This window comes from Dasypus novemcinctus, chromosome 31 (assembly GCF_030445035.2).
Source record: "Dasypus novemcinctus isolate mDasNov1 chromosome 31, mDasNov1.1.hap2, whole genome shotgun sequence".
NCBI lineage: Eukaryota > Metazoa > Chordata > Mammalia > Cingulata > Dasypodidae > Dasypus > Dasypus novemcinctus.
In genome coordinates this window covers 29,286,377-29,301,950 of record NC_080703.1, presented here as the reverse complement: position 1 = coordinate 29,301,950, position 15,574 = coordinate 29,286,377, and the positions used below count along the sequence as shown (strand labels likewise).

General features: G+C 34.2%; 1 protein-coding gene across 1 annotated transcript in view; it reads left to right on the top strand.

Moving 5' to 3' along the window:
• Positions 1–15,574, top strand: part of ZCWPW2 (zinc finger CW-type and PWWP domain containing 2) — a 148,001-nt gene that overhangs the window by 118,222 nt on the left and 14,205 nt on the right. The window contains 2 exon segments of the mRNA XM_058290656.2: positions 13,397–13,432; positions 14,739–14,797. Of these exon segments, the coding sequence (XP_058146639.1) occupies positions 13,397–13,432; positions 14,739–14,797 (95 nt within the window).

The window sequence follows — 15,574 nt, the reverse complement described above, 5'->3', positions numbered from 1 at the left end:
GTTTTATGGAACAGCCTTCCAGGGGCAAGTGGTTTCTAACAGGATACTTTTGAGTAATTTTTTGTCTAAACCTGCCTGATTAGATCCCAAGATTTACCTCTTTTATCTTGAATTACAGTCTATAATAATTCTATAGAATATTAATAGTAAATATTAAAATTAAACAAAGATTAATCTCTGATATTAAAAAATCTTTTATATACCATTCATGAAAGCAAGAAAAAATCCCTTTATTTGGGGTACTTATTTTCTAGTGTGGATATTTATATAAAGTCCACTTAGGAACTTGACCATTTGCTTAATTAACCCTTTGATTTGACTTTGAGTCCGCAGTTGTGACTTGTGTCCACCATTTGTGTCCCCAGTTGTGAGCCAAATTAATCCTACCTAGTTTTCTCTCCTTATAGTTCTCATAAGATGGGTAGTGGGCATGGAAAAGCTGGAGACTACAGAGGAAATGTGCATCAGGGATGAGTACAGTGGAGTGGAAAACTTTGCTTATCTTCCCTGGAGATTAAAAAACGGTGTCGTGTTGCAAGGGTCATGCTGTACTCCAAGTTCAGGGGCATCTGATGGTTGAGGTGTTGGCTAGCAGCCAGCTAGAGAGGCATTTCTTTTCTGCACAGGGCAGCTGCCTGCCTGCTGGTGCTGGCAGGCAGTTCAAGTGGGGCACTGCAGAACATAAAGGGGTAAGGGGTATCGGCAATGCCTTCCTAAACCATGATGTGTCTCAGCACTGTGGTTGTGTGAGGAAATGCAGAGTTTAGTTATGTAGATCTCATGCTTGGGAAATGGAAATTGATATTTATCTAACCATTTTTCTCATCTATTTTTAAAAATTTTATTGTGCTAACACATAGCAAACAAAACTGCCCACTTTAACCATTTTTAAATGTACAATTCAGTGGCCTTAATTAAATTCACAGTGTTGTGCTACCTTTGCCAACATCCATTATTAAAACTTTTCATCACCCCAAACAGAAACCTTGTAGCCATTTAAGTAATAGCTCCCTAGTGCCCTCTGACCCAACCCCTGGTAACCTTTCATCTACTTTCTGTCTCCATGAATTAGCTTGCGCTAGATATTTCTTATAAGTGGAATCAACTACTGTTTGTCCTTTTGTGTCTGCTTTATTTCTTTCAGCATAATGTTTGCAAGATACATCCATGTTTTAGCATATGTCAGTGCTTCATTCCTTTTGAAGGCTGAGTATTATTCCATTGTATTTATATACCTCATTTTATTTATCCATTTATCTGCTGATGGACCCTTGGCCTATCCTTACCTTTTGGCTATTATGAATAATATTGTTATGGACAATGGCGTACAAGTATCTCTTTGAGTCCTTTTCAGTTATTTTGGATATATACCTAGAAATGGAATTGTAGGATTATATGGCTATTCTATGTTTAACATTTAGGGGAACACCCAAACTGTTTTCCACGGCAGCGGCACCATTTTACATTCCCATCAACAATGTACACGACTTATAATTTCCTCGTATCCTTGCCAAGACTTATTTTCCTTTATTTGTTTAAACAGTCATCCTGGTAGATGAGAAGTAGTATCACACTGTGGTTTTGATTTGCATTTTTGTAATGACTAAAGATGTTGGGCATCTTTTCACATGCTTATTGGTCATTTGTATATCTTCTCTGGAGAAATGTCTAAATCCTTGGCCCATTTTGTTCATTGTGCCATTTTTCTTTTTGTTGTTAAGTTGTAAGATTTCTTTATGCTTTCTGGATATTAAAGCCTTATCAGATATACTATTTACAACTACTTTTTTCTATTGTATAGGTTGTTTTTTCATGTTCTTGAAATGTCCTTTGATACACAAAATTTTTGAATTTTGATGAACTTTAGCTATTTCCTTTTGTTGCTGATGCTCTTGGTGTCATATCTAAGAATCCATTGCCAAGTCCAAGAGCAAGAGAATTTTCCCCTTTGTTTTATTTTAAGAGGTTTATAGTTTAACTCTTATATTTAGGTTGTTGATCCATTTTGAGCTAATTTTTCTATATGATGTAAGGTCGAGGGTCTGGCTTCATTCTTTTGCCTGTGGAAATCCAGTTTTACCAGCATCATTTGTTAAAGAAACGCTTTTCTTTTAAGAATAATTTTCATCCTTATTACTGAAAAACAAACCCAAAAAAGTATCATTTTTGAATGTTACCATTTATGTTAATAGTATTTTTGTATGAATTTTTGCTTAAATTCATACAAAAGGGGCTTTTAGAAATTCACTCAAAATATTAATTCACAGGGAATTTGAATTTGGGAATACTTAAAATCTGATCCCATAGATTCTAGAAATTCAAAACTTTTTAATCATATTACTCCCTGCTTTCTATTTTATACCTTTACCCTTGAGCCGGAAGCCAATAACGAGATTTCTATAAAATCAGAGAGTTTATGTAAAGAGTTAGATCCAGAAGAAAAATTTTAATAGTCTTTTTTAAAAATTATGCTGTTGTGAAGAGTCTATTTCTGTGTGTGAGAGAGATCTTCTTTGTATGCATTATGCTGAGGATAAATGCTCCGAACATACGACGATCTGTGGTTTGATGATTCAGGCTAGGTATTCTTACTACTTAAGTTTGTGGAAAGAAAAATTATCAAATAAAAAAGCACTCAACATTCATTCTTTTGTCCAGATAAAATGTATAATGGCAGGATACTATCATTGTTGGATGACATCTATGTTTCGACTTTTTAGAATTAAAAATTTCTAGATTCTAGAAAGTCTTCCCTAGAAATTTTATCATCTCCCAACATACATCTTGCTAAAATATTCAGGGACTTTAGACAAAAACTGTACAAAAATACGGGAATTGTTCACAATTAACTTGGAGTTTTAGAGAGTCTTTAGAGAGCTCAAATAATCTAATTTGTCACCACCATTCAATCAGATCACCAGCTGTCCCGTAAGTCTTGATTTTCATTGGATTCTTCCCTCTCTGGATATCTTGTTTCAATTAGCCATTAGTACTCTTAAGCTCTCTCTCTATATATGAGTGAAATCTGTTCTGTTAAAAAAAAAAAAAGTAGAATTTCCATACTTTATTCTTGGTAAAAATATCAAAAACCATTCTTCTAAAAATTTTAAGTCCAAGGCTTTAAAAACTATCAGTGGGAAGTAGATGTGTCTCAACTGATAGAGCATCTGCCTACCATATAGGAGGTCCAAAGTTTGAACCCAGGGCCTCCTGGCCCATGTGGTGAGCTGGCCCACACACAGTGCTGCCACATGAAGGAGTGCCATGCAGGGGTGGCCCCATGCACAAGGAGTGTGCCCTGCATGGAGAGCCGCCCTGTGTGAAAAGTGCAGCCTGCCCAGAAGTGGTGCCACATACACGGAAAGGTGATGCAGCAAGATGATGCAACAAAAAAGAGACACAGATTCCTGGTGCTTCTGAGAATGCAAGTGGACACAGAAGAAATATAAAAAACTATCAGTGAAGTACATGATCATAGAGTTCCTTGAAGTTTTCTGTTACTCCCATCCTCAGCCAGGATTGGGGGGTAATAATAGGCCTTTCAAACCCAGGGCCTCATACATGGGAAGCAGACACTCCCCAATGAGAGTGTGTTTTTTTGCTTTGTTTGTTGTTTTTAGGAGGTACCAGGGACTGAACTTGTGACTTGTACTTGAGAAGCAGGTGCTCAACCACTTGAGCTACATCTGCTCCCCTCATACCTTTTGTTTAAGATAGACTTAGTGGTCCATTTCTATTTTTTTTTTTTTTTTTTTTTTTAGGGGAATACTTTCTGTATTCAGCTACCCGACTGAATACACACTCCATTGTTTTCTCTGGTAAGCTCCTGGAAGCAAAGAAATCCACAGAACTTTAGTGTGAACTTACACATGGCTGAAGGGATAATGCAGCAGGTGGCAAGATATTTTTAAGTCATACTTCAGGGAGTGATCTCTAAAATTGTCTAAATCTCACAGGAATGCTAAATACTACCAAAGATCGATGAGACTGGAGCATGGAGTAATTGACATTCATGTAAGAAACACTAGCTTGGTGTTCTATCTGTTGAATTTGTGTTTAAAGTACAGGACACTAGTGGACTTACTGGTGTTCTGCTGGGGAACTTGTGATTAGTAAGGGAAGAAATTGTAGTAGTGATGTGGAGAGGGTGGCCACTGTGGCTGCTGATGGTAGGGAGACAGAAGAAGAGATATGGTGTGGGGGCATCTTCAGGATTTGGAGTTGTTCTAGGTGGTGCTGCAGAGATGGATGCTGGACGTTGTGTGTCCTGTCGTGACCCACTGGGTGGAGGGTGGACTGGGGGAGAGTGTGGACTACAATGTGGACCACTGTCCATGTGGTGCAGCGGTGCTCTAGAATGTATTCGCCAGGTTCAGTCGATGTGCCGCAATAATGGAAGAGATCGTTGATGTGGGAGGGGTAGGGGTGGGTGGGGTGGGGGGTATATGGGGACCTCATATTTCTTGAATGTAACATTTAAAAGAAAATAAAGAATTTTAAAAAGTCAATTGAAGTAAATAAAATTATATTATTAATGAAAAAAATAAAGTACAGGACACTTCATGATTACAACAAAAAAAAATGGGGCTATAAAATGAGCATTGCAACTTTTCCCCCTTTCTCAAGGAAGTGTTGAAAACAATCATTTTTACGCCCCGAAGACTTAACTATATTATCTGTACTCACCAGATAACTAGGTTAAGTAGTAATCATCATTTACAATGCTTTATGAAACTGCTTTTCATCCTTATTCCAAGCAGATTTCCCCAGCAGATTTTCCAAGTGGAGATGAGGATATTGGCTTTTCCTTCTGTTTGATAACTTTTGACAAGCAGTTTGTACACATTATTTAAGGCACACAGATTCACTTTTGGAAATTCTGTCAAAGGCAGCAGCTCTTTAGTGATTACTGGCTGACAATTACTCTCAAAAGAAGGCTACAAAACATATTTATGCCTTCTATGAGCATTAAATGCAAATCAAAATTTTAGACCCTCACATTTAATGCAATTAGCAAACTTGTTCTGTTTAAAAATAAGATTTTTATTTAGATGAACAGTGACAAGGAAACAGGAATGTCAAGTCAGTTTATACAGATTATATAAATCTGATATAAACAAAACTCTTACAGATTTTCTGTCTTTTTCATTTAAAGGGAATTCTACTGTTTGTCATTCTAGTCAGCAATCCTAATAATAATTATGTATACAATATTTATAATATTGCATATATTTGTATACAAAATAAATACTAGCATATTATATATACATAGTAAAGGACATATACTATCTATACATATACCTCTTTGATTTTTATATCCAACAAGAAAAAAATTAATGCTTAATGTGGTTTGTTTAATATCAGTGACACCTAAATAGCATGATATTTTTGTGAATGGGTATGGGCTTTCTGATTTAGTAGGTCTAGAGTGGGCATGAGAATTTGATTATCTAGTAAGTTCCAGGTGTTGCTGATTCTGTTGCATTTTGGAGCTCACTACAAATAGCCCTGGGCTAGACAATACTGGAAAATCATAAATAAAACAGGAAGAAAAGTGGAAGGGATGGAATGCACAAAGTTTAAACTATTTACCTGTAATGGGATGAATAGTGGCTTCCAAACAGATATATCTACTGGAACCTCAGAATATGACCGGATTTGAAAAAAGGGTTTTGTAAATGTAATTAAGGGAAGATAAGATCATCCTGCATTAGGCAAGCCCTTAATCTTATAAGGATGAGTCTCTTTACAAGAGATAAAAAGGAGAAGATAAAGAAACATTGAGGAGGACGCCCTGTGAAGATGCAGGCAGAGATTGGAGCAATTCATCTGCAAGTCAAGAAACATCAAAGATTGCGAACAGCCACTAGAATCTAGGAGAGAGGCATGACACAAATGCTCCCTCAGAGCCACTAGAAGGCACCAACCCTACCAACACTTTGATTTCATATTTCTGGCCTCTAGGACTGTGAGAGAGAGAAAAAAAAACTTCTGTTGTCCTAAGCCACTAAGTTTTCTATAATTTATTATGGTAGCCCTAGGAAAAGGTCTTAGTCTGCCAAAGGGCTATTGATGCAAAGTACCAGAAATGGGTTGGTTTTTACAACAGCAAATTTATTAAGTAAAAGCTTACAGTTCCGAGGCCATGAAATGTCCAAATCAAGGCATTAGCAGAGATACTTTCTCACCAAAGTCAGCTACTGGTAATCCTGGTGTCCTGCCACGTGGGAAAAAGTAAGATGGCGGCCAGTCTTTGCCAAGGTCCCTGCTTTCCCCTTCAGATTCTATCATCTCCCAGAGCTCAGCTGTGGGTGACTAGGCATGGAGCTTGTCTCTTTCTGGACCTCCTCTCTCAGTCTTGACTGCTCTGTTTTTTCCCTGAGTTCAGCTGTGAGCTAGCAGGCAGGTGGCTCATCTCTTCAGCCTTGAGCTGCTCTATGGGTCCATCCTCTTGGGACTTTGTGCTTAAGTTTTGGTTGCTAGTGATCCTTGAGTCCTCTCTCACATAGGTCAGAAATGGTGGCTTCTTTTCTCTGGATTTCTCTCTGTATATCTCCGTGTATATCAGACCCAGCAAAAGGGCAGAGAACCAACCTAAGTCATGCCTCACTGACATTATCCAATCAAACGGACCCCACACCCATAGGACTGGATAAGTTCAAGAACATAATTTTTCGTTTTGGGATTCAAAAATAACTTCAGAAATTAATACACTGCCTAAAATTTAATTATATTAAAGGCCAAATTCCTTCTGACAGATGCTATAAGGAAAATGGATACAATTCCAATTTACTAATATAATAAGTTAAACAATGACTGAACATCAAGTATTGCCAAGCATGGTTAGATACTTTCTGGTATATTTTGTAATTTATGTTTTCCTTAAATGCTTTGAGGTAGTTTTTTTTTTTTTCCCCCTTCTTTCTTCATTTTTACAAAAGAAGAACCTAAAATGCAGAACGGTCATTTAATCAGCAAGTATTAATTAAGTGCCTACTTTATTTCAGGCCCTTGAGAGGTACTGGAGTGATCAAGTGACTTACTAGAGTGATACAAATAGTAGTGGTAGAGTTAGTGTTCAAATTTATATCCTATCATGCCAATTTCAGTGCTCTTCTCTGTCATACCACACTTTCTTAAAGGTTTGGAGCAGAAAGACAAAAGGCATCTTGGCAAATATTGACTCGTTCATTTTGGCTGCTGTGGAATACTTAACAAAGTAGAAAAGGAATTTATTACTTCCTCTACAAATCCCCTGATTTATGTTAGCTATTTATTTTATTAATACCTATGAAGAAATTTGGACTTTGTTACCTTAATCTTATTTTCCCTTGTAGCAACCCCTTCATTTCATTGTCAGACATGTAGATCATTTAATCCGATACTTAATAGCAAGATTGAAATAATAGCTTTACCTTGTCTTTAGAGATGTAAGACCAATGATTTGGCAACAATAGCTCTAAATGCTTTCATACTTTGCTTGCTTTTTAAATAAAAGTCCTGGAAAAATATATGAATAGTACCTTGAGGTTGAAGATCAAAAAAGACAGCCACTTAGTCTTTATCATCATAATATTATGAATTCCCTAGGTGTTTCATACAAACCTCCCTGGAATAATTATTAAGATATTAAAGCTGCTTAACAATGCTTTGAGAGTCATTAAATTCAACCTTCATCTCATTATTGTTACAAGTGCTTTTGAATGTACAATGTGAATGGCACTCTGCTAGCTGCTAAACATTTCATATATTTTTAAAAATTTTCTCTTACCTTTGAGGTTTTAGATGCTTCTATTTTGTGTTCAGTTTCACTCTTCATCCCAATTTTTTGTGCCCAACATTGTTGCTTTTCTGTGAGATTAATGTGGGTTGTGGCTACATATTTTCCAAATAGCCAAGGAGAGCTCCTATAGAAGCTGGATTTAAACAATACTTTGAAGAAATGAGAAGCCTCTTGGCATATGTGGGTCAAAGATTATTCCTAGCTCAAGTGAAGTCTAGAAAATGGATTCACAGCCAGTAAAATCAAGATCAGTGAAACAGTGAAAAAATTAAAGCGGGCTGAGAAGCTACTCACTTTAGCAAGTTAAAGTAAAAAGGCAAGGAATAATACAAGGTAAAATCTTTTATAGTGAGAGTTGCATTGAGATCTGACTTAGAAGCTGAGGGTAAATTTTATGAAGTCATTAAATGCCTAAATCAATAAAGATGACATTAAAAAATGGATAGCAACACCACAGCTTGTTTTCCTTTGATGATATTTGTGTTTATCCTACCTTTATCCCAACATTTATTCATTACTTTATCCCACAAATACTTTAACTGCACCTATAGTATGTAAGGCATGGCATGGAGAAAAGTGCATTACCCAGTGAGAAGATGTCTTGTATGCAAATAATAAAAATGTGAAATAATAACTCTGATCCAAATGATATAGAACATAACTCCTATGATTCACATCTTTGAAGAGTTTGTTAATGGCTAAAAGGAAATCTTAATGGAAAAGATAGAGTTTTATCTAGGTTTCAAAATATGTCCAAAGTTCAATAAGCAGGAATGATTTGGAGATGGAGCAAGTATTACAAGAGTTAACCAAACTTATTGATGTTGTTTTAAAAAAATAAATTGCTAGATTCAATTTAATATTTTATTGAGGATTTTATAGGCTATATAAATATATACATATGCATACATACATACATACATGTATATACACATTATACATAAATAATTTGAATAGAATTGTAATAGAATAAAATATACTTTCCAAATTATGTTTCTATTTCCTTCTTTCCACTATCTTTTGTTAACTTGCTTCTTTGTTTTTAACACATCATTATTTTAGTCTTTTCTAATACACATTCAAAATCGTAATTTCCCCCTAACTGGTATGCAAATGTGTACATTTAACTTTTCAATGTCATTCAGTTCTAAGTAGTTTGCGATTTTCAGGGTGAATTCTCCAACTTTTATCAATTACCTTTTGGCTTTGCATTGTAGTCAGTGAATGTGGTCTGTAAAATAGAGATTATTTTAATAATTTGAAACTTCCCCTTGTGATTCAGTATGTGGTCAAATTGGTAAATGTTTTTGGCTTGAAAACAATTTGTATTCTTTAATTTTTCAATGCCAGGTTCAGTGTATTTTTTTTTAAACCATTTGTTATGAAAATTTTCAATTATGTATGCAAAAGTGAAAAGAACAAACATAAGGAGCCCCTTGGGTATCCTCTAGGTATAACAGTTATCAACGTTTGGCCACTTTGTTTCATGTTTCCCCCAATCAGCCTCCTACCTTGTTATTTTTCAGCAAATAGCAGATCTTTTGTACGAATGTTTTAACATAGCCGCAATATTATCATTCTATAAAATAATTCTTTAGTACCAAATATTGAGAGTTCAAATTTCCCTTATTGTTTCAAATATTTTTTAGTTGATTTTCTTGAATTAGGCCCACACATTGCATTTGGTTAATATGTCTCTTTCTTTTCCTTAAATCGATTTTTTGATACATATTAATAACGCATACAGTTCATCCAAAGTATACAATCAGTGGTATTTGGTGTAATCACATAGTTGTGCATTCATCACTTCAATCATTACCAAAGCATTTTCATTATTTCAATAAGAATAATAATACTAAACAAAAAGCAGGCAAAGAAAAAAATACCTCTCAATCTTTGTATACTCTCATGCCATACATAGCTGCTCTTTCTGGCTATTCCTACACATTTATTTAGTTATTTTTAAGCAGTTTTATTCAGATATATTCACATACCAGATGCTCCATCCAAAGGGTATATAATCAATGGCTTTTAGTATAATCACAATATTGTGTATTCATCACCACAAAAAATTTTAGAGCAATTTCATTACTCTAAAAAGAAAAATTCCATATCCCTTAGAATTCACCTCCCAGTTCCTCTATCCTTCCCCATCCTTACATGACCACTAATCTAATTTCATCTTTATAAATTGATTTATTTTACATTTTATATAAGTGGAATTCTACAATATGTAGTACTTTGTTTCTGGTTTCTGTCTTTTAGCATAATGTGGGTTTTTTGTCTGATATTTACATCTTGTACTATTAGCATATATTAGTTCAGTTTCAAAGAAAAATAGTCTTATAAATGCAATTTACCTATATTCATATTTCACATGCAGTTTTACTCTGCTATACAGTCCCATGTTAATTTTTTAGATTTCCTTTTAGTAATATACATGACAATCTGTGTTTATTAGACCATGCTGATTATTTGCATTATGGAATCCCTCTCTTTGCTAATTTTTGTGTCTGCTGTATTAGTTTTAATGATGCAAATTGAAATGTTCCATTTTATGGTAGATTTATCAGTTTCTACTTATAATTCTGTCTGTTTCAGTTTTGTATATTTTAAGACTAAGATTTTAGATATGTTCAGGTTCAGTACTATTATAGTTTCTAAGTAGATTGTTTCTCGTTTATCATTGGATAATAAACTATCTCTGACTGTACTTTTTGACTTAACATGTTTTCTTTTCCTCTGACATTAATATTGCTACATTGGGTTTCTTTTCTTAGTAATTGATGGCTATATTGTATTCCATCTCCTTATAATCAACTTTTCCATGTAATTATGATTTTTATGTCATAGATTTATTGACATATAATTCACATACAGTGTAATTTACCCTTAAAAGTATATAAGTCAATGATTTTTAGTATATTCACAAAGTTGTACAATTATAAGTGCTATCTAATTTTAGATCAGTTTTATCACCCCAAAAAGAAACCCCATATCCTGAAGCAGTCATTGCCCACGTTTTCAATTCTATTGGTATTTACCAAGGAGTGGAATTGCTAGACCTTGTGGTAACTTTGTACTTAATAATGGAGATCTGCCAAACTGTATTCCACAGTGACTGTACCATATTACCTTCCCACCACCAATGTGGTGGGAATGTACAAGACTTCCAGTTTCTTCATATCCTTTTTGACACTTGTCTGTCTTTTTAATGTAAGTCATCCTAGTGAGTATAGAGTAGTATCTCATTGTAGTTTTGATTTGCATTTCCATAATGACTAGTCTCGTTGTCTTATCACATGGTTATTGGCCATTTATATGTCTTCTCTAATGTAATGTCTATTCAAATCATTTGCCCATGTTGAAATTGTCTTATTTGTGTTTTTATTGTTAAGTTGTAAGAGTTTTTTATATATTCTGGATAAAATTCGTAATTCCGTGACATCTTTGCTTTCTTGATAGTATCCTGTTAAGTGCAAAAGTTTTAAATTTTGATAAAGTCCAGTTTATCTATTATATCTTTTATTGCTTATGCTTTTGATATCATATATCTAAGAAACTATTGCCTAATCTAAGTCATAAAGATTTGCTTCTATGTTTCCTTTCAGGAATTTTGTAGTTTTATCTCTTAGATTTAGGTCTTTGATCCATTTTGAGCCAATTTTTGTATGTGGTTTGAGGTAGGGGTCTAACTTCATTGTTTTGCCTGTGGATATCCAGCTTTCCCAGTACCACTTGCTGAAAAGACTATTCTTTCAGAATTGCATTAACTTGACACTCTTGTTAAAAATCAGATGTCCATAATGTGAGGATTTATTTGTATACTTTCAGTTTTATTCCATTGGTTTATACTTTTATCCTTATGTCAGTACTCCCTGTTTTGATTACTGTAGTTTTGTCATTAATTGAACCTGGAAAGTGTTGAGTCATCCAAATTGGCTCTTATTTTTCAAGATTGACATTTTGGATCTCTTCCATTTCCATTTAAATTTTATGATCAGCTTGTCAGTTTCTGGAAAGAAAAAAAAAGGTAGGTGGGATTTTGATGGCCATGTTTTTATGCTTTAGCTGTCTCTTAGTGGATATTAGATTTGTTTTAAACCAGTCTTTCAAATAGTTTGCTTGATCCATTTGTCTTTTGTTATTGTGGATATAGTTGGAATTATTTTTAACATCTTATTGTATTTTCTATTTATAGTTTTCCCATTTTTCCCCATTGCTGATTTCTATTGTATTGCTTATGTATTTACATTTCTTTTCTCCCTTCTGCTATTTAGAAATTACACATTGTATTTATATTCTTTTATTGATTGTGCTTAAATATGAACATTTAATTTATTTCACAATTTAACTTTAAATCATCCCTCTTCTTCTGAATAATTCAAGTATCTTAAAATACTTTGGCCCTAGTTTAAACCCTTTCCCTCTTACATGTTATTGTTTTTTACAACAATATTCATACAATAAATAACTAATAAGTAACACATAAAACAGTACACATACAACAAACAATACAAAAATAACTAATGGGGAATGGAGTACAGAACACAGAGGACTTAAAAACCATGTTTATCTAGATTTATTACCTGTTTAGTTATTACTTTGCTTATCTTAACTTCCTTTGGAACTTCATTCTAGGTTCAGTCATCTTCCTCCAAATACATTCTATAGTTGTTCTTTTAAAATCATGGAAATCTGCAGTTGAATAAAGTAGATAAAACAGTATTGTACTGCCTTGTATCCATCAGCCTCAACACCCACCAACATATAGCTACCCTCTTAAATTGAAGACACGTTATTATTTCTTGTGTATTTTTGTTAATGTGGTGTCTATCACAGTCTAATTGTCATTCCTTTATAGTGTGTCTTTTCCTTCTGGTTGCTTTTAAGATGTACTCTTTGATTTTTGCTCTTGTGATGTATTACCATTGTGTGTCATGTGGATTTTTTGTACAAACTTTTGAGCTTGTACAAAATTCTGGAAAATTCATAGCCATTATCATTTCAAATATCTTCTCTTCCCCTTTCTTTCTATATTATCTTTATGGAATTCCTTTCACATGTGACTTGGACCTCCTCATTCCATTCTCTATGACTCTTAACTGTTCTTTGATGTAGTCTCTTTATCTCTCTCTACTGTAGAGTTGGTGATCTTTTCAAATATACCTTCTAAATTACCTATTCTTTCTTTGTTGTGTCTAATCATCTTTTTAATTTATTCACTGAATTTTAATTCCAATGACTTGAGTTTTCTTGAAGTACTATTTGTTTTTTGTTGTTGTTGTTGTTTTGTTTTTTAAAGATTTTTATTTATTTATTTTCCCCCTTCCCCTCCTCCCACCCTATTGTTTTTTGCTGTCTATGTTGTCTTCTCTTCTCATTTCATCTCCTCCAGTATTCACCAGGACTAGATCCTGGAGACCTCTGATGGGGAGAGAGATTCCCTTTCAATCATGCCACCTCAGTTCCTGGTTTCTGCTGCACTTCACCTTGACTACCTTTACTCTCCTCTTGTCTCTCTTTTGATGCATCATCATCTTGCTGCGTGACTCACTCGTGCAGGCATTGGCTTGCCACACAGGCATGCTTTCTCTTCTTCTTTTTCACCAGGAGGCTGCAGTGATCAAACCCAGATCTTCCCATATGGTAGGTGGAAGCCACATCCACTTCCCCTATTTTTTTGTTTTTTAATCCTTCTATATTTTTTGTCATAGAAGCCGCAGAGATATAAACTTGTTTATTGTGGTATCTTTTAGAAATCCATTTTAATGACATTTTAATATAAATTTTATTGATACAATACAAACATGTAGAAAAGTGCAAATTATAAATGTGCAGCTGGTTGGATTTTCATGAAATGAATATTCCAGCACCAGATTAAGAAGTAGGCCATTTCCATATCTCTTAGAAGTGTTCTTATGCCCTCTTCCCCAAATGCAATTGTAACTACTCTCATGACTTCTAGTGTCATAGGTTAATTTTGCCTGATTTTGAGTTTTATATAAACAGAACCATATGGAACCATACAGTAAAAATACTATTATTTTATAGTAATATTTTTCTTTTTCATTTTGTGTGCCCTTCATTATGGGTATTCTGAATTAGTGGTGTTTGGCTCCTATTTAAGTCTGTATATTAATTGCTTGGCATTAGTATTTACTTCTTTGTCTTGGTGATTTTAGGGATCCTGGGTAAGTCATATTAATTATATGACTTGGGGGATCCTGGTACACTCAGGAATCATAAATTTGGATTTCTCACTTTCATGGTGTAAACCTGGGGTGTTCATTCTTTTAGGATTACTGCTCTTTTCCACCTGCTTCTTTAGACAGCCCACATACTACCTTGTTGCTTTTCTGTCCTTGTGAGTAGAGTTTTTCGAATTCTCTTTTAACATTCGATAGAAAGTCCTGTAAGTTCTGGACCTTTGGGAAACAGCTTTCAAGCCAGTGCAGACCCCAAAATATATCACTTGTCCTCTTATAAGCATAAAAATCTAGCTCAAGCCCCTTTGGCCCTATCCTGGTACAAATTCCATGTGGTCCTTCACCATGTCAGTTTCCACCTTTAGCTATAGCTTTGCATTCCATGTACTTCTCGCGTCTGAATATTTCTTTTCCGTCTTTAAAGCTCAGATATATATTAAAACTTAGCAATTTTTAAATTTATTATTTTTGTGTGTTTTTGAAGGTGAATGGGGGTGAAAATGAGGTTAGCCATCCACAACAAGTCAGTCTATCATTTTCCTGGAAGTTGAGCGAATCAATGTAATGACAGTCTTCTGACTCAATGGGAGTTGATCAGAGTTACAGGGATTGTTTAAAGCTATGAGTCAGGGTTGTTCTTCTGTGCTACATTTTTTGGACCAAATTGGACCATATTGGACCATTATTATACTGAGCTAATCCAATTCCATATTAACCAACTCATCTTTTTTGTTGTTGCTTTACAGATACAAGGTTCCAAAAGTAATATGGAAAAGAAAAAGCCAAAATTTAGAAAAAGGAAAAGGTAAAAATTAAAATCAAAGTTAAAATAAAAAAGTATGATAAAATTGAAATACACATACACACACACATGTTTACACATATACATATTTGATTTTATTGCATGACATTTTCCATGATTTTTTATTTTGTTCCTCTAGGGAGACATTGTGTTTTGTAAAAGAATTAATAAAATGATAAGTGCTATTCTTAGAAGTGTGGAGAAAGTTTTATATTTACACAAAATTGTTAAACCAGAACTTTTAAAGATTAATATCATGTGAGCAACCAATCATATGTAAAGCAAGTTTTTAGTTTAAAAATAGGTAATGCAAACAGGAAACAGGCTTTCATCATGAACTAATAAGCAACTGATGACATGTTAATATTTATCATTGAAACCAGCCACACCATATATTTGTTTATTTTAATAAGCAGTTTCAATGCTGTGTTAAAAAGGAATCCTACTCAAAAACAGACTGGCACCAATAGATGTTCCTTCTCTGGTTCTTTGTCCTTTTTCAGATATAATTACATTTAAAAAAAAGAATTTTCACCATCTTATCTCAGTTACACTTCACAGTAACCCCATCAAATATGTAGGGAGCATATCACAATTATCTCCACTTAACTGCTGAAGAATACATGGCTTAGAGAAGTTAAGTGGCTTTCTCACGATCTTATGGAATACTTGTCTTCCATAATACTCTAAGATACTCTAACTCAACAACATCCTGTAGTGACAAAAGCATGGATTTTGCACTCTGATAACTTAGTTCAGTCCCGCTTAACCTTATATCTA